We start from the raw sequence: 21,188 nt of genomic DNA, 5'->3' as shown, positions 1-21,188 counted from the left end.
AATCTGGTGATTATGCACTGTGTGCCTGAAATAGCTTCCGGTGATCAGTGTTTTTATCCCAGCACGCACGGCGTTTTGCAAGGGGTTCCCGTAGCGTTTTGATAAAACGCAGTACGAGAGAACTCTCGTAAGAGAACGTACTCGGTTACTAACGTAACCTCGGTTCTCTCTAGAAGAGGGAACGAGTACTGCGTTCTCTGCCGTGCGTACGGTTCACTCTGGTTCGCTTCGGCGATCAAAATCAAGTGAATCAGCCTTCTCGAGCTCCTTTTATAGAGGTAAGCCACGCCCGTTTCGGCGGGAAGTGGCGAGGAGGGCGCGAAGCGCCCTCATTGGCCTGACGTCATCTCAGGCCTCGCTCGATAGGCTTAAGCAGTTGCCGCAGAGCAGCCAATGAGCGAGCAAGCCGTCTCGCCATAGCTGACTGCTGCTGCCGCAACGCGTTTTACATATATGAAAATTAAAGGATAATTTTTTTGCTTCAGTGTTTCGTGAAAAGAGACTTTTCCCGTAGCGTTTTGATAAAACGCAGTACTCGTTCCCTCTTCTAGAGAGAACCGAGGTTACGTTAGTAACCGAGTACGTTTTCTTTAGTTCCTGTTTCCCTGCTCTGTTTAGTTTTGGTTTCCCTGGTTACTGATTATGTCCTTATTTGTTTCTATGGTTACTTATGATTTGCACCTGTCTCTCATTAAGTTCGCCTTGTATATATACTCCCTGCTATGTTCAATCCCTTATGGGTTTTTGTTTATGATTTGTGTGGTTAGCGTTAATCCCTGCTTGACCTCCTGTGTTTCTCCTCAGTATTTTGGATGACAATAAAGACTACTTGAATCTTCGTCTTTGTGTGCACTTACCACAGTAGCGTTTCAGGCCACATTCACAAAATAATTTAAGGACTCCATTAATTATTATTATTTAGTGTATTAAAATATACTTATTAAACAAATCAATAAAGATATGTTGCTATTGAAATAGCAGGGGATCCCAAACTCTTTTGTCAGCTAAACCCCTTAGTAGTAGTATGTTTTATCTGAAATTATTACAGTTGTAAATTAAAAATGTATAGTAAAATAAAAATATATATATTTGATAATTATAGTAATGAAATCTACTGCAATGCTTAACTCTGAAACGCTGCACATCTGACTATATACATATTTATTTAAATTGCCTTTTATTTGATAATCACACTGTATTGCGAATATCATGCAGCCAATTTTATTTATTTTAATTTTAATCAAATTGCATGGTTTTTTTAACTAAGAATATCTTTCACATACATGCACAAGCAGAGTAATACAAAGGCAATGGACAACTCAGTGAGAGAGAGATGGAGAGGTGAATGTACATTTGTAAGTAAATGTGTGCATGTATGTGTGTAGTCTTACCCGAGTGTGTGTACGTATGTGCATTTTAAGGCCGTCGTTCTTGCTGAAGGCCTTGTCACAGTATGGGCACTGATATGGCCGCTCACCTGAAGACAGACAAGGACAAACAAACAGCAGACTTTCAAAAAACAACTCACTGATAGACATCCAAACACATCTGCTTAATGTGAACAAACAAATAAATAATTATTAGGAAGAAAATAAGATACATATTTTACTTCACACTGATATATAATACAACAGCAAAATGTTATAAGAGCATAAAAGAGTCAATTCTACATCCTCCAGGAAGTAACTACTCTACCATGTGACCAAATTTCAAGATATTACAATTTCAAAGCACTTTGGCGCAGACATGGTGCTGTTAACAAGACATCATTGACTGCTACTGACGACAAGAAGGGGATGGGGCGGCACTAGTCGCGTTTCCATTACTCTTCAAATTGCGCAAATTGAAATTGCGAATTGAAAATATGCCCAAAGGAAACACGAAAATAAATAAATAAATGCTCGTATTTGGTTTTTCAGGCAATTCGAAAAAAGAATATTTCGCAAAACTGCAATGGAAAAAGTTTTTCCGCATTTACAGATCACCTGGCGTTCGTAAAAGTCGATCATTCTTTAAAGAAGGCGCGGTATGTTTGAACAGAAGATCAGACAGAGTTCTTTGATAAACTCATAAAGTATTATGGGTATTATTCTCGCCATTAATGTTGGATAACACGTCTATGTCTCCTTCCATTAAAAATAATGGCTAGTGGTGGCTGAGATTTACATAAACCTACCAGCGTCCGTGCCATGATTTTTGGAAGGACTTATCGCGAGAGTAAAAAATGATGTTTAGTCGCAGAACATCGGTTAATGGAAACGCCGTCATTTTGCAATATTTTTTTTATCGACATATAGAAAATATCCAGAAAAAGTAATGGAATGGAATGGCAACGCTGCTAGTCACTCGTTCCGTCATACTACTGCATAATATCTGACCCTTACATCTAAGCCAGTGTTGGCATAAAGACGCTTGAACTGGAGAAGATTTCCATGTCGAAAAAGGCGGGGTTGCAGAGCCACACCTACCTATTACATCATCACCATGGACCAATGGTGGTTCGAAGGTGTTTAACAGCTGGAGCTTTGGCAAGTGGTTTTCCAAACGAATTTCATTGTGGCCTGATTTTTCTTTCTTTTTTTTTGCAAAATGACATCACACCAGTTTGCTCTTAAATTTCGCTTGAAGTATATCGGTGACTTAATTCAGTTACTTGGATGCTAGAATACATTCTCAAAAGTAAGACTCATAAACAAAGACCATGACGTGGCAGTGGCATGATTCTTTTTGGGGTATTTTTTAGTAACACAGTCAGTTACGTCATTGTTCAAGTCAGTTGGTTTTAACAGAACTCCACAGATCTCCATCTGAGGAAGAGTGCCAACTCTCTAATTGGTGATCAAGGCACATTACGGCACCACGATCACTCTTAAAGTTCTGCATCACTGGAATCAAAGCTTGGAAAACAAACTGGAATCTTCTGCCTTTTTGGATTGAGAATGTTTTGATGCCAGGCATAATTCAGGTTTGGAACGGGAAACTTGGCACAGAACTTCGGAATCTGCATAATATTAAGGACTCCAATATGTTGTGGTATTCAGTGCAGAACGTGTATTGTGCACAGAACCAGCAAAATAAAACACATTTGATGACTTACTTTGAGGGTATAAATTCTGCACCTTAAGGCTGAATAACTTTTGTAAAAATGTGTTCCACGTTTTTGATTGCAAATACATTTTTTAACCTTTTTATGCATATTGATATTTCAATCAGATATATATTTATTCAAACAGAGAAGGCTTTAATCTTTATGAATGCGAATATATATATATGCGATTTGGTCCAAAGAGGGTCTAGATATATGCTGCCTGATCTCTGACTACATAAAGTCTGGAATAATGTGTCCACAAGGAATTTAAAATATAAAACAGGATTTCCAAATCAATACTTCATGCGTCTTTAGATTGCCGGTCTTCCTCTCCAGAAATGTAAAACCAAACACACAGGGTTTTTGTGTCTCTATCTCCACCATCTTGAACCGCAGAGACCTAAAGTGGGTGGAGCCGGTTAGGCCACGCCCCTCCGCGGATCAAAGAGGTGCTGAGCTGAATGGGAGAGATGCTATCGGAGCGCGTTCGGTATCACCACAAAGGAGGAGTGACAAGCTGTCAATCAGAGAGCGGACCAACACGTGGGTCTGCTTAAGATAAAGCTGATCCAGGTTGCAGATAGCAGAGCAGTTATGATTGCCACTCTGCAATCCTGCAGTGTGAGGTAACAACCACTGCTTCGCTGGAAGCCCAATTCAGTAGTTTAGCCAAAGAAAATACTACCAATTAACATAATATCAAAATTGCATTGCAATGTAAATTCTATAAGCATTACACATTACTATAATTTATTACAATAACCTCTGGTTTCACAAACAAGGCATAGGACGATCTCTAATCTCTGTGTGTGAGTGACGTCTGTGTGCTTCAATGAAAGCAGGCATTAATATAGACCAGTGATTAAACTGACTGGAACTACCAGCGCATTTAACCGTTTTAATGCACATCTTCCAGACAATCAGAATCAAGCATTCAGACAGAAACATGGTATAATTAAAAAATACATTTTCCTTGTTACAAATTAGTCAAGAAGGCCTTATTTGACTGACTTTTACCAAATGAATGCCTAAGTACAACTTGAAAAGACGTTTTACATCAACAACAATGTATGGGATGCAGCCATTCCACACAATTCCACTGATTTTTGCCACATAGTCAGTGCAGAAAAAGCAATAAAACGCACAGATAATTTCTTATGAGTGTAATTACAACCTGGACACTACAATGTAAAGTGTGATCAGGCAGTGGCATACTTTAAATAATGTGGTTAAATTCGCAATAAATGAAAATGGGACATCTCTCCATAGATTAAGGCCTGTTTCACACGGGCGTCTGCAGCATGTGTGTGCTGTAAGTGACGTGTAATTCATTTCAGTGCACATATTAACAGGCTACAGTATTCTGCACTCACAAGGCATCGTAGAAACAGGGGCTAAACTGCAAATGAGTTTCAGTGCTGAAAGCTATTTCCAGTGTCACATGCTGAACTGAATAAAAAAAAATGCAATGTAAAAATGCAATACAAATCTCTTTACTGACACAATCTTTTGTAATACATGCTGTTCTGAAGCAACCCATCTGTCTATTACCATTTGTATTATGTATATTGGATCCTAATGCATCCAAATTAGATTTCACGGTAATCAAGTTAGTAAAACTTCTGAATGGCCCACTCCTGATGTTAAAACTGTTACACTGGGAGAAATAAGAATAATATTTGAAACAATTTTCACTAAATTTTCACAATTATTACAAAGAATTGGCAAGTAACACATTGAATTAAACAAGACATTGTTATGTAGAAAGACTAAAATTGTATTTTCTTGTAGAACGTACTCCAAAAATCGCTGTTTTATTTACAATTTTGAAAAACTGCAGTGTATTAGTGTTGTAACCCAAATATAAATTATTTTTCTAAAGCCACAGGTACAGGCTGCAATATTTGACTTGACAGAAAAAGAAAAAGAAACTTTCCGTAGAAGTAGAAACGTTACGCTAATGCCCCCTATAGTGGCACTTATAACCAAGTAGAGAACGTAATGCGTATACTGTGCATTATATTGTGTTTGTCTGATGGATTTATTTTTAAAATCAGGACTACGTGACGTACAAAATAGGCTTTGCATGATGTCAGCAAAAAGATTTCCCCACATAAGACACAGAGTTAGAGATAAAAGTTGGCACAGTTTCAGTCACTCTGGCATGTTGTGTAGGAATTATTTAGAGAGTTTCGGAAAAGACGTAAAATATCAGGCTCACATAACCGTGAGATCCAGCTGTCACTAGCAAGAAGCAGAGAGAAGCCCAGGCACGTGAAACAAAGCTCTATTCTCATTACAGGCCTTTCTGGGCTAATGAAATAAGGGTTTTCTGGATGGAGAATGGCTCCCTTTGGAATAGGTAATGCGTATGGCAATTGGGGCAGCCCCACAGAGAAACGTGAAATGGCAAAACATAACTTAATAAGACACTGCCTTCAGAGAGATGCCAATTGCTGTGTTCCTGTGTGTGTCCTGATTGTGCAACAATCCAGTTTCTAATTCGCTTTCTTGTCAATGCAATCTCTTGAGGGAATATTTGTTGGATCAAGAAAAAAAAACTTTCGTAGATTAATTAGATAAACGAAGAGATTGGCGAGGGAAAATGTATGCTGCCCTTTGAATAATAAGGTTAATTAGCTCAGCTTCAGGGGGAATGCACATGTAAGATGTTCATTGAACATGAGACCGCTCTCCAAACGAGTCTGCCGAGGCTTTACAAATGATCCGTTATGGTGCTGATTGGATGGTGACAAGCTTCCCTTGTACACGTCCAAAATATGGATGTAATGCACAGTGTAAAAACCAATGCAATCCACTTAGCATAGTTCTTCATTTCCAAAAAAAAAAACAAAAAAAAAAAAACAGTGCCTTCCACATACTCCAAAGAAACATCCTCCTGGAGCCACCAACCCTCATCTAGAAGACCAGCTGCATGTGCTCACGACCACGTGCTTTTAGGACAATATGGAAACTAAACAACCTTATACAACTCTATACAGGTGAAACTTGAAAAATTAGAATATCTTGCAAAAGTTAATTTATTTCAGTAATTCAACTTAAAATGTGAAACTAATATATTACATAGACTCATTACATGCAAAGTGAGATATTTCAAGCCTGATTATGGTTTACAGCATATGAAAACCCCAAATTCAAAATCTGTATCCATAATCAACCATAAGCCATAACCATAAGCCATAATCATCAAAATTATAACAAATAAAGGCTTGAAATATCTCACTTTGCATGTAATTTTCTATATATTAGTTTCACCTTTTAAGTTGAATTACTGAAATATATGAACTTTTGCATGATATTCTAATTTTTCGAGTTTCACCTGTACAGTACATGATGACGTTTTTTGCATCTTGAAAGTCTTCATCAGCCACATCTTAAAACCACATATCACATCCCCATCTATCTCTCAAGATTCAGTGGTTTCCTCCTGTATTTTGGTGAGTGTTTCTGCCATCAGGAAACGTCCTCAGCCTGTAAAGCTATTTATAACCATTGCGTCCGTTGCATTTGTCTTGCATGGTTTTGTCTCGCTAATTTGCAACTTTCATTGACAATGTCAGTGTCGGTTTACAGGTCAGGATGTTGACAAACAAGAAAATGTCCTTCGCAGATGTGCTTGGGTACATCAAGTGGAATCCATCATGTATGTAACAAGTAGGGTATTGGGTTAGAGCTTGTCTTAGCCTGAAGGACCTCTGTAGAAGACATTAGAAGAGGGATCCAACAAGACAGTGTTCAGCCCCAGACCCTGGGTCAAGGGATTTGAGCATCTGTCAGGTCTGTAAAACAGGGATTAGCTCAGGACAAAAAGAGCCTGTGCTTTCATAAGCAGATGGTATTGAAGAGGACCGTTCCTGGCTGAAGTTCTGCCACTTCTTCCAACAGTCTGACGGACCATTGTCTTATGATAGGAGTCTCCAATATGCGGAGACATATCAAATACATCATGGCGCATTCCCTTTAGGATATTGGTCTACACCGAGAGCAGCATCTAGCTCCACACAACAGTATACATGGGTGTTCGTACAAAAAACATTGTGTTTTAAAGAAGACACACTTCAAAAACACCTTACTTTGCTTTATAGTTGTTTTTGAACGCAAGAACACGTCATGGCGTGCGTTTCACCTACAACGACACAACTCGCTGCCTAACTACCGTAGTACGATGCATTGTTGAAATCAACTAGCTCGTCACGACTATTTCCCGAAACCGTATTGTTGCAAATTGGTCGTTCAACCACGTAGGTTGATGATGTCACAAATTTGGTGGAGTAATAACTTCTTTTAATGAATCGTTTGAGATCGAATTAATACTAGACTTTAAATAAATTAAATAAACTGCTATTAATTATTTCTCATTTTTCTCAGTTATTTTGCTTCATTTCCAGATTCAATCATAGGCTCATTCTTACGAACTAGAGCACATTCGCACTCTTCAAAAACAACGCTTTAAATCTCTTGACAAACTAAAAGACGTAAATTACATTTGTATGTATTATAAATAAAATATATAGATCGTACTGAATGTCAGCTTGCTTATTTGTCTCAATATAAGGATTTATTGAGTCCACATGTCATGCAAACAAGAAACTCGGCTTCTAACCACAGGTCGAGAGCTGTCGTCCCAACCACACAACTTTGCGAAGCTGTTTGCGAATGTTCGTTGGAACGATGGTTTCGGGAAACACCGACTCGTTGAACTACTGATAGCAACAGAACTTGCGACCATAGTTGGCTAACGATGCTTTTGGGAAATGCACCCCTGTGTGAATGGTCCCTAAGAGTGTGTGTTGTCTTGATAGTTGTTGGATTTAGTACTAAAAGTAAAAGTCTTCCAATAGAGCCACACCGATATTACAATTCTAGACGATAACGATAAGCTGCTAATTATTTTCATGTTATGGCTGATGACAGACAAATGGCTAATATTAAAATTCTTAACTATTTTGCCAAAAACTAAAATAAATTGCTTTAACCTGTTAAGCTGCAACCCCACTTTTGAAAAATCCCCAGAAATGACATACCCAAACTGAAACAGATACAGTTCATGAACCCTTTGTACTAAAAGCACAAGTATGATCTCATTTGAAAGCTGACACCTGGCAGTTTATTGTAAATTAATAAATATAATTAATTATTGTCATAATGAAAAAAATTGTTATAAATAGCTTTAAAGTTTTGTAAAGTTATTAGAAATTTATTTGTATGAAACATCTTCATGAAAATAAAATTGAAGTTGACCCTGTAGCAATCTAGATATGCACTACAGCTAAAGCCACATGTCTAAACATTTTATGTTTAAAATCTGAAGATGATAAGTCTAAAACTCTGTATTTAGTTACATTTCTTTCAAGATAGAAGCACCTAGAGCTAGCTAGCATGTTAGCTTAGCACACCATCAATACATGACAATTTATGAGATTAAAACCATGTTTGTGCTCCAAACTTACTTTAAAACGCAAGTGAAGTGTTTTAAATAATCTTCTGTGATCTAATTTGACATCAGATAAAAAAAAAATCAGACAGAAAATATACTATTTGATCATATTCTGCACAATTATGGTCTATAGATTAGCATTACATTATAAATATAATCTATTATTATGAAAATACCTGGCATGGCTTGAAAAACACAGGTAACTCAAATATCATTGCAATCATGTTTATTGTCTTCAAAATATCTGTATCTGCATGTTACAGCGATCTCTTGTTAGCTTTGTGTGTATCAGTGACGTCCTGGAATGTCACATGATCATGGCTCTTCTTCATGTTCCATATATGGGTTATTATTGTGCATATAGCGCCCTCAGGCTATTGGTATGAATTGAAAACCCAGTAAATGAGAGTGCCAAACGCTCATAAAGATTACATCGACGCATTTGAGTATAAATTCAATAAATATTATTCCTGTCAATAGAAATCTGATGTAAACATATGAGAATCTATCAATATTTCTCCAAATCTGCACATTTTTGAGCTAAAAGCCCTGAGGGACGTTGTTTTGTGTATCGCTGTCATGACGACAGCACAGCAGTTTTTTTATGAATGAAAGCGGCTGACGCGCATAATTCATATTAAAGGTATCGACTCATTTTTTCATTTCATAACTCCTGACAGAAATTAAGAAATAACTGTCGCTATAAGTTTCTCAGCATACAATAGTGGTCAAATACTGAAACTTGAGTATTATATCTTTTTAATGATGTATAGTTTGTCAAGGTATAACATTAAATCTGATAGTAAATTTGAACTAAATAAAAAAAAAAACGCTTCAGTGCGCGGGCGCACTGGCAACGGTTAACAGGTTAAAGGAGAACTCGGCAACTCTAGCGAACTCTAGTTACTTCTTCGCTGATTTTCTCTTTTGTTGCCGCATGTTTTCCCCACGAGCTCCCCCTACAGCTGTGGGGGGGCGTATATTTCACAACACGGTTGTAAAAAACTCGGAGGTGGGTAATCTGGTAAAACATCATACATGCGTGTGTGTTTATGTCGAATTGCCGTAAAGCAATTCGTGTTTCGCGCTCGTTCTCGCTTCTCACGAGACTTCCCATTTCTATCTTGCCGGAACGGTAGTCCCCAAGTTGCAAGGTTGGTTTTCCGCCTGGGAACGCTGGGGGGAGCGGGGAAAGTCACCAATATCACCAGAACAGGTTGTTTAACCCAGGGGTTCTCAAACTATCTGGAGATAGGGACCCCTCAAAGGGCAGAAAAAATTCCAAGGACCCCCTCATAACCGCAACACAAATGTAATAGCTAAATGTAATAGCTAAATAGCTAAAGAGAAAGATGGGATAGGGGCAGGGGCGTTTCTAGGTTTTAAAAACATCAGGGGCTGAGCCTGAAACATTAGGGGCTGGGGGTGGGTTACAAAATAACATGATTCGATACAGATAATAATGTATATTGTAGGTCTATAGGGACAGCCACACCAGCCCACATTAGCCCACAGACACCCGCATTGAAATGTGAGGTAGTTAGGGGGGTTCGGGGGCATGCTCCCCCAAGAAAATTTGGATTTCTCGGAGCTACATGTGCATTTTAAGGTATTTGAAGGCCCCCAAAAACTGGATAACAATAGCTTTAAAAGCATGTCAGTGGGCAGTAGCATAAATTATCAAGCAGATAACAGATTCTTAAACATGAGAATGAGGATAAATGTTGAAATGAATGGTCCACACTGCAAAATGGAAATTGAGAATGTTTCTTCTTATTGTTGACAATACACAATCACATATTCCAAACAGGAATGGCCTTAAATGAGAAATCTTTTAAGGATTATTTTGCATATAGATGTTACATTTCAATCAAACACCAGTGCAATCTTTTGTTTGTTTATTTTATAAATATATATCTATACTTATATTTTGCTTATAGTTTCTGTAATTAGCAAAGAACATCTGTGTTAAATAGGAATACATTGTAATAATGTTAATCAAGCTGACTAAATCACGACTGTGCAGCAGTTCACACTCACAATAAAAATACAATATAATTGAAAACAAAGACAAGCTCATTACAAAGGAAATAATATTACAGATCTAGACAAATTGGGTTGCTTATAGTTAAAAGAATGTCAAGAACGATCATTTAGGCTAGATGTATTTTTCACATTTTTGGTCACAAAATAATTTTTTTATGACACGAGTCAGTTTTGATGACTTTGCAATATTGATCAAATGTTAGAATATGAATAATGAAAAAGTACGCAGTTTTAATCTCCCTTTTGGTTATTTCAATACTTAATTGACGACAGAACACGACGTACATGCTCGTAGTTTCTTTTGCGTGATACAGGGCGCGCTGCATTTGCGCGTGATATTGAAGAGTGCGCGCTGCGAGCACACGGCTGATACGACAGGAAAGTTTTACTGACATATAGCAGCAAAGCAGCAGCAAAGCCAAAGCACAATGAAATAAGGCGACTTATGATTTCGGGGGTTTACATAGGCTATTGTCCAGTTTCATTTTTGTCAGTCAACTTTTCAAAAAACATTCAGGGCTACACTCAAAACATTCGGGGCTGAAGCCCCGGCAAAATCGTTAACGCATGTGCTGAGGGGGTGCTAGATCATTGACAGGGGGGGGGGGGGGCTGCGCAATTATATATATAATAAATTAGCTAAACTTGGCCACTAAATATTTAATATTCAATTATTTTAATGATCACAATTAAAGTTTTAATTTTATTAAATTGAACAAGCGCAACATTCAGCATTCAATCAAATATTCTAAAAGATGTATTAATTAATAATAATGTTATAATATGTGTGCGTACAACAAGCAAGATGTGCATTTGTAAATCCGGTGGCCGCAATTGATTTTTATTACAGTGTCGGCTGCAAAGATGAAGTTGACGATCGCCATATTCGTAGTGAACGCGCCTGTAGAGAGAAATGCACATCATGGATTACATAATCAGAGAGTAGCCTTTTTCTTTTCGTTTTGAATTATTTCGTTTAAAGACATTCCAAGCTTTGTGTATTTGATGTATTTCTCATGTCTGTGTGAGGCATACACTGAGTTTCGTTAAGTTAGGATGAGATGCGCTCCATTTAACGTGCAGTGCAAGTGACCGCACGGGCGCCTCCATGATTATTGTCTGTTATATTTGCATCTTATTCATTAAAAACAATCAATTGGTTGATGGAAAATGTATTAAAATTAAGATACAATTTATACAAAACGAAATTCACTTTAAAGAAAGGCTTTCTACAAAACAAAACTTAATGAAGTGGTCAAAATCATATAACCCGCTCCACGTCTCTCGATATATTGCGCATTCTATCTTACTCGTGCTGTTGCACTTTTCATAAATCAACATAAACGAAACAAAATAACATCATAATATTTGAACAAATATGAAACTAAATGCGCTTATTTAATGGCTACAACAGTATAGTAGGCCTACAGAATCTCTGCAAATTGCTGCACATTCATTTAATTCTGAATTTTTCACAAACAAGTTGAAAGGCATTTGATCAAATCAAGTTCACGGATAATTGTGCGTGCATTTATTAATCCTTATGATACTAAAATCATAACAAAGTAGGCTATGTAAATCAGATGAGCCCAGAATATGAACGCAACGTTCAACGCAACAAATGCATACACGTTAAGCATTTTCCTCCCATAGAAAACCATTATAAGAACGCTTAATGTGGCTTAACGCAGTCACGCAGATAAGAATGTCCCCTTATTATGGCGAATACGAGATATGTCGAAATAACGACTTTGACAGATTGACGTAATACAACAGAGTTTCTATTGGCCCAAAGTTAAAGCGAGGGGAGTGCTGATGAACACAATGCGCCTGTTTAATTGGCTTTTATTCATTCATTAGCTGTGAGACGTGAAATTAAAACCTGAGGGAAATGTTTTGGTAGATTGACGTAATGTAAAAGACGAATGTTCATTGGTCTAACGTTACACGCGCGGGAGTAATGAATGACGATGGGCGCTGCACTTTCTCCGGGTATGTTTATATTTTATAGCGAACTTTCCACGGACCCCCAGGCAGTGCGCCACGGACCCCTAGGGGTCCGCGGACCCCACTTTGAGAACCACTGGTTTAACCATCCAAATGATTTCTAGAGAGTTTTATTAAGTTAAAAAAGTTACCAACTTCTCCTTTAAATGCTACAAGTGAAAGACATCCTGACATGTAAAATGTAAAGTATAAAAAAAAAATCATTCTGAGATTTGATAAAGATTACATTTAACATTGAGCACTAGATGATGGCAAAGTGAGTCTACTCATACAAATTGGGTAAATTAGGAAGCACAATTATATATAAACTCTCTACTATTGGTCAATAACTAATACAGTACAGATGTTTTATACATATATTACATATATTATATTGTTGTCCAGTTAGGACATGTCATTTTTTCAATAAAGACATTTTAATTAAGGAGTGCCTCGGCTACCAGAGATTTTTTCTCCACACTGCACCTTACATATATTACACATTCTTACTTTGAAGGGAAATATTATTAAGAGATATATTCCACCCAAACATGAAAATCCTGAACTCAATATGCTCCAGCTCATGTCGTTCAAAAACTGTATGACTTTTGACCATGCATTGGAAGTTAAGGGGCTCCGATTTAGTTTGTTTCCCAACATTCTTCAAAATATCTTGTTCTGCTGAAATGAATACAGGTTTGGAGTGACATGGCCTCTTTTGCCTTGGGCCGATAAGTATCCACATAGGAACAGGTTAAAAAAACGACTCATAACACTGTAGTGTAGTGGTGGCATATGCAAACATAACTCGCTTCAAAACATAACTTCTTCCAAAACTGTGAAAATCTACTCGTTATTTTGATTTATCTAGTGGATCACTATCTGAGACCCTAGTGTGCGGAAAGGGGGCTAACTGATTTAGCATGTGTTGTAATGCGACACCGTCTTTGTGTGACCCGAATGTCTCTGCTCTCTTTCCAGATCCCCGGCGGTCCCCTGTGGCCCCAGACACCCCCGTCTGCTAATCGATCCGTTTGGCAACCCCCTCGTGTGAGAGTGTGTGTGTGTGTGTGTGAGAGAGTGTCTGGTGAACAGATGGTTGTCCCTGTCACATGCCGAGCATTGTGCTGGTGTTATGGGGAGATCTTTGTAGCTCAGGGCCTTCAGTATGAAAGACATTAGGCCTGTCCATCACACACTCCATCCTGGCTTCCTTTTTTCATTCCAACATCCAAAACAGACTCACCCATGCAAGTTAACACATTCACTCACACACACACACACACACACATACAGTAAATGTAAGCTTGAATGCCGCCGGGTACGGACCAGCAGACTGGAATGGTGCAGTAATACAATATTGATCGGTTCTGACCGATAAGTGATTGACTTTGATCAGTCACAGACACACCCAATCACTTCATACTTGACCTGGTGATTACTGACAGACCTTCACAACTAATGCTGCTGCCGCCACACATGCTTAAACGTTACCATGTACAACTGTGTTCAGTACAAGTATGCAGACTTACACACACTGCCGCCCAGAATGGTTGACTAGTCAGTGAATAGTGATTTTTTTTTAGTGAAAGGTGCTTTAAATTAAATTAAAAGCACAATATGTAAGCTTTTTGGATTAAAATATCCAAAAACCGCAAGAAAAATATTATATTTTGTTGATTTGTGTACTTGCATTATCCCAGATGTTTCTAAGAATGTTTAAATGCAAAGAAATAAGCAGTTTTAACAAGGACACGGACCACGCCTATCAATGTCAGTGAATAGTGACTTCTTTAGTGAGGTGCTTTAAATGAAATTAAGTGTTTTGATTTATTGCTGAATGTTTTCACGTGCTGACAGTCTAAAGGAATGTTCACAACACGAATGTACGGCGCAAAGATCTGAACCGGTTTGGACAAGCAATTTGTCTTTTTGGCCCAATATGGGAAAAAATGGCAGACATTGGGAATTAAGATGAAAAGTCACTCTCTGAAAGCAGGTGGCGCTTATGGAACAATTTGTTGTGATGTATATCAAAAAACACCAAACAACACAAATAACAGTGGCCCTGTCCCAATTGGCCATTGCGTGCATTTGTCCGTTAAAGGATTAGTTCACTTCAGAATAAAAATTTCCTGATAATTTACTCACCCCATATATCATTCACAATGTTCATGTCTTTCTTTCTTCAGTCGAAAAGAATTTAAGGGTTTTGAGGAAAACATTCCCAGATTTTTCTCCATATAGTGGACTTAATGTGGACTTAGGAATAAGGGTCTTATCAAGCCAAACCATCTGTCATTTTCAAAAAAAACAAAAACAAAAAAAACATTTATATAGTTTTTAACCACAAATGCTCGTCTTGCACCAGCTGTGATGCATTACGTGATCACATTGAAAGGTCACGCTTGGCGTAGGCGGAAGTACCGACCTAGTGTTCACAAAGCGAACATGCAAGACTAAGTCAAACGCCCTTTACAAAAAAAATATTAAATTAAAGGTAAAACAACGATGTCGGACGATTTTGAAGTTGAAGGAGAAAATGAGAAAACTTCCCTACATCTTCCGGCTACGTAAGGTTACCGCCTGACCTTTCCAACGTGATTATGTAATGCGTGAAGTCGTTGACGTGCAAGATGAGCATTTGTGGTTAAAAAGAATATATGTTTTTTTAGAAAATGGCCGATGGTTTGTCTAGATAAAACCCTTATTCCTCGTCTGGGATCGTGTAGAGCCTTTGAAGCTGCATTGAAACTGCAATTTGGACCTTCAACCTGTTGATACCATTGAAGTCCACTATATGGAGAAAAATCCTGGAATGTTTTCCTCAAAAACCTTCATTTCTTTCCGACAGAAGAAAGAAAGACATGAATATCTTGGGTGACATGGGAGTGAGTAAATTATCAGGACATTTTAATTCTGAAGTGAACTACTCCTTAAGTCCACAAGACCCAGTTGTCATTTTAGGTGCTCGAGAGCGTTCCCCTTCACGGCCGATACGACCCTTAATTCACACTATTGCTGAGCACGCACTGAAGAGAGCTCCGCATCGGACTTCTACCCAACAGTCAAAGCAACATTACGTCACGAAAGTGTGGAATTTCGTGAAGGCTTAGGGTCCCGTTTGGGACAGGGCCAGTGATAAGAGTGCCTGTTCTGGATTCCTCTTCTGCTATTCGCTGTCGCTTAGCAAAATAGTCTATTCGTGATCACCACCAAGTCGTAGTTTCATGTAACAGCAGGTCAGTGATCAAAGCATAAATTGTATTGGTTGACCTGCTTTTTTTTGCAGTACGATGCAAAAAAATCTGTCGCACTGAGGCCATGTTTGGGTTGGTCTGCAACATGTCATTAAACATGTTTATCGCACCATATTTTCGCACATTCGTCTTGGTGTGAACTGGTCTTAACAGGTACAGGTGCAATTCTAAGTATGTAAAAACCCTCTCAAAAAGTTGTGTATCTAAATCATTAAACCAGTTAAACTGTGAATTTATTGGTCGTTGTTACATTTCACCACTTTTCAGCATCTCTTGATCATTGAGTTTTTCAGGTGGTTTCAAAAATCCCGGGTTCTGTTCCCTTCCGCTGAGTGTCCTATGCAAACGGCTCCTAACAACACTTCTGATATGGTCTATGGTGCACATGATCCTAAATCAGCCTAATTACACATTAATAAGTTTGATTAATCCTTCTGATGAATTTCTATTGAAGTCAACATTTGATTAATTTACTGAACTTCAAGTTCCACGTCAATGTATCAATTCAATAATGTCAATAGACTGCTTACACTTGCTATACCACCATATTTTTTTTTATCTGTATATTTCACAATTTTGTCTTTGGTCATGGTTATCCCCATATTTTAGCTTACAATAAGCCTTATTGTACTGCAACAAAATTGAAAAGCAGGTCTAACCAGTGTAATCCTATGAGAAGAAAATATTTAAATTATTAAATAAATAAATTAAATATATCTCACTTTACGTTTGTGGTGGGTTTCGAGATTGACCATTATTTTTCCTTGCATGAAAAACTTTGGGAGTCCCTAATTTAAACAACCCTCCAACTAATCAACGTTGAAAAAGCTTAGCTTTGCATAGTCCAAATCCCAAAGCTGTCATCAAACCAATCAACAGTGGCAGCTACAGTAACTGAGGAAAAATATTTCCCAAACACATCTTGAATCTGAATTCATTGAAGTGGAAAAAGCTGTTCTGTTGTTTGGATCCAGTAGTAGGCAGTTCAGTAGAGATGTTTATATCACACACATACTCAGTTTTACTAGACACGATGGGTTTCACTTTCCAGATGTGGATGGACAGTGTGTGTGTGTGTGTGTGTGTGTGTGTGTGTGTGTGTGTGTGTGTGTGTGTGTGATTGTCTAAGTGAGCACTGTTAGACTACTGTGAGGACACAGACTCCTGCAGTGAGAACATCCCAAAGAATTACCCATCACTACACACACACACACAAACGCGTGCCTCGGCTTCCTTTAGATACATGTGCAGAACTTCCTACAGCTGTTCCATAACATTTCATTCTGCTATCCTTCCACATCTGAGCACCATAAACATGTCACTCCAGCCCTGAGATAATACGGCTTCATCTCTTCAAGGTTTAATTGTTGTGTGAAATCACTTATCGGATGGAAATCAAGTAAAACGCCTGTCTTAAATCAAGCGAAAACCTTTTGGCTTTGGATTGATATAAAGTCTGGTCCAAATGTGCAGCTTATTCTGGATAAGAACGGCCCACTGCAGTATAAACTATACATCTCATTTTATATAGATATACAGTATATTTTATTTAGAGTCTTTTAGTTTGTCAGGAGAATAAAAAGATGTATAAGAAATGTACAAATGTGAACCCTGGAGTATGACATAAGAGGGAAGCAGCTACTCACGACTGATAACCTAATTTACATACATAATCTAATTTCTCCAACAATGCATCCCACTATGGCAGTTAAGCAGATAGTTGTTGTTGTACATGACACTCATCCCAGTTTGTTTTGTTTTTAACTATATATATATTTTATATTTTATATATATATATATATATATATGTATAAGATATGTATAAGAAAGAACAGAGCCTCTGCTTTTTAACAAAAAATACATTCTTGGGTGAGTTTCATTAAAAAAAAAATAAACATTTTGAGCACATTTTGAAGACTACATCCAGATTGGGATTCAGAACGATGATAAAAACACAGATGGAGTAGATCAACACCCCCTAAAGCTTCACAGTCCTGTATCTCGTCCTGGGTTGACACTTCATTCAGTAACATTATTCAGTTTTGATATATATGCTGTTTAAAGTTGATGATCGCGATGATGCTTACATATGCTATCGCTTGTTACTGCTTCTTCTTCACTTGTGTTTTGATTAGGAGATTCTGTACTCTTTCAGAAGATGTGTAATAGCGCCCCCTACCATATAACAGTGAAACACTCATAAATGACAGAAATTTCCATCAATGGCGGGGAAAGAGTTGAGTGTTATTAAGGGGTTTGTTTATCGTAAACAGTTCATATCACAATAACACACGTTGCAAAAAAAATAAATCAATAAAGAACTGTACAGCATGCAGTCTCAGACTGCACAGCATTGAAGAAATGATCAGAAACTGTGTATTAAAAAGTCAGAATTTCCACCCGTCCAGAAGTAATAAGCACTGACTACTTTTTGGACACACAATATGTCTGACAACGTGAAAGAAGAATTTTGTGTGACTAAAGCCATAGTAACATAGAAAGATTTCATGCAATGAACCTCGCAAACCCTGACAAATCCAGGGATCCGTTCACTCTGAGAAACGCTCGTTCTAAGACCAGTATCCTGTAAACATATCTTTATTTTCCAGTGGGCTGATTAAAAGCTGTGCACTGTGCACCCCGATCCCCGGAAATCATGGAAAGCCAACCCATTAAATTGGAATCAGACGGGATTTTGGGAAAGCTATTGTCATTATTGTGTGTAACATCCATCAAGCGTTCAGTGAGCGGTCCATGGGCGTCTGAGGCTCAGACTAGTGGAACGCCACACTCCTGCTGTTTTACATGGATTGTAATACCTTATTTGTGCAGTACAGAAGGGCATGATACAGATTGTTGGTAGAAAAGAAACGTGGATAAGGAATATTGCTACACTAGTCAAGTTGGCCTGTATAGTTGCTCTGATGTAGGTTCATGTCCACCAGACACTGGACATTTCTTCTGTGTATTAAGTGAATTACAAGTATATTGGTCATAGTCCGACAGAACTTGCTTAGAGATGGTGACCATGATAGCGAGAGTACAGTGATACAATTTGCTGTCTAAGGGAATCTATGAAAAGCTTACAAGATTGCACCTATAGAATTTTCAAAGTTAATGTGTTAACGTTACATCTTAAAGCTGCAGTGCAAACGATTTAGCCAAAACTGCACGTTACTCGGAGAGGAACATTGTTCTGGTGAGTACGTGAGTTGGGCTTTGGCTCAGAAAGGAAAAATATGATGCTGTAAGGTGTAGGTATCATTTTATCAGAGCAAATTACAGTAACAATGCCAAAAATACTTCCCTTTTAAAAGAAAAGACAAAACGTAAAAAATAAACGAATACATGTTCATAACATAAAAGCACGTCTTTTGAGCAGGGAACTGTCTTCCACTTTTGCTCAGCCTCTGACTCATTGAAAGCTGTATAAAAATATATAAATATTAAATGATAAACAAAGTACATACAAATATGAAAGGAAGAAATGAATGGACAGAAACATGTTTAGGTGGAAGTGCTAAAAGTACTTAAACTGGAAAATGGGAATAAATAAAAACTAAAACTAAAAATTAAAACTAAATAGTAATATAAAAAAACAAAAACTCATAAAAATGACAAAAATGGAAACAAATGACTAAATTAAATTAGAATTAATTAGAAAAATGAAGGCTGAAAATATAACATTCAAAATATCAATAAAAAACTAGGCTATAATACTATAAAATAATATTAAAATAACAGTGTTGGATTACACTTTATTTTAAGGTGACAGTTACATTGTTTAGGGTTAGTTTGGTTTAGGGTTAGTTGTAATTATGCATCATTTACTGTTATTAGTATAGTAAGTCCATGTAGTAATGTATAACTACGTCACCTTAAAATAAAGTGTTACCCAGTGTTTTGTACTAGATCTTCAACCATTGTAAATCTACCAGATTAGATAATATTACTACTAAATCTGCTAGAGTTTGTCTAGTGAAAAGCCATCAAAATATGGCATGCTACTTTCAAGACAAACAACATTAACCACACAGCGGCAGCCAGAAAGTAGGTGGAAAACCAAACCAAACAGGATGCAAGACAGACGTAGGACTTTTCTAGTTAATGTCAGAGAAGCGTGTTCAGCTCATGGCTAATGTATCGTGTCACTTTCACCAACGACCATCAATAGCATGAGCACTGACCTCATGGCTGAACTACTTTCACTGATGAGGGCACTAGACTAATGTGGCTTGATCTGTCCTGAGGGCAAACGCATAGGCTTTTCCACAAATGCTCACCTTGTACATTGTGGCTGTACAATGAGTCTTTTCAGTTTCACGTAAATGAGATGTAAAACCAAGGCAACTTTAGCTTCTCCCAGACCTTGACACCTTACATGATGTCATTCAGCCCTTCACATTCCATAAGTGTTTCCTTCAGGTCCTCCTGCATTCCTCCTGCCAACGGCACCACGCTAACCCAGCGGGGTGTGCAAACTAAGACACGCATACGTGCAGACAGAACATCCATTCACGCTGGGGACTTTGGATCTGTTTGGATGGTGTTTTTAGCTCGACCTTTAAAGAGAAACACCCATTCCATCTTAAAACAGCCCCGTCTCCATCGACTTTGAACTTCTGTTCTGTATTTGGCAATCTTTAAGGCCGTGACGCACCAAGCCGATGGCCGGCCCAGCATTAAGCGTCTGTAGGCCTGGTTTTTGTGGTGGGTTTGGCACCAGTGGCACTAGTCGGATTACTATCGGCAGCTTATCGTCCGATTGAGCAAGTTAAAGTGCCGACGGTGAGAGAGATCACTCGGGTGTGTTTCCCAAAAGCATCGTTAGCCAACTATGGTCGCAAGTTCTGTTGTTATCAGCAGTTCAACGAGTCAGTGTTTCCCGAAAACATAGTGAACATTCGCAAACAGCATCGCAAACTTGTGTGTTTGGAACGACAGCTCTCGACCTGTGGTTAGAAGCCGAGTTTCTTGTTTGCATGACATGTTGACTCAATAAATCCTTATCTTGAGCCAAATAAGCAAGCTGACATTCAGTACGATCTATATATTTTATTTATAATACATACAAATGTAATTTACGTCTTTTAGTTTGTCAAGAGATTTAAAGCGTCGACCAACTAGTGAAAATATAGTTTCAGGAAACAGTCGTGACTAGCTAGTTGATTTCGTCAACGATGCATCGTACATCGTACTACTTTTTTACAACAAAAATGAAACATCACTGAACTTACTTAAGCTGGACTGTGTCGCTATTTTCTTCTGGAAGCAAACTTTGTTGCATTATTTTCCGTAAATTATCTCTGTAAAGCTGCTTTGAAACAATCTGTCTTGTAAAAAGCGCAAT

At 37.9% G+C, this 21,188-nt stretch overlaps 1 protein-coding gene across 1 annotated transcript in view; it reads right to left on the bottom strand.

Annotated features, from left to right (window-relative positions):
• The window catches only part of prdm5 (PR domain containing 5), an 88,463-nt gene that overhangs the window by 20,487 nt on the left and 46,788 nt on the right, over positions 1-21,188 (bottom strand). The window contains exon 14 of the mRNA XM_081387411.1: positions 1,392-1,477. Coding sequence (XP_081243537.1) covers positions 1,392-1,477 — 86 coding nt within the window. The remainder of the gene's footprint in view (positions 1-1,391; positions 1,478-21,188) is intronic.

This window comes from Scardinius erythrophthalmus, assembly GCF_964197995.2.
Source record: "Scardinius erythrophthalmus genome assembly, chromosome: 15".
NCBI lineage: Eukaryota > Metazoa > Chordata > Actinopteri > Cypriniformes > Leuciscidae > Scardinius > Scardinius erythrophthalmus.
The sequence above is the reverse complement of the archived record's forward strand: the minus strand, read 5'-3'. Positions and strand labels throughout refer to the sequence as shown.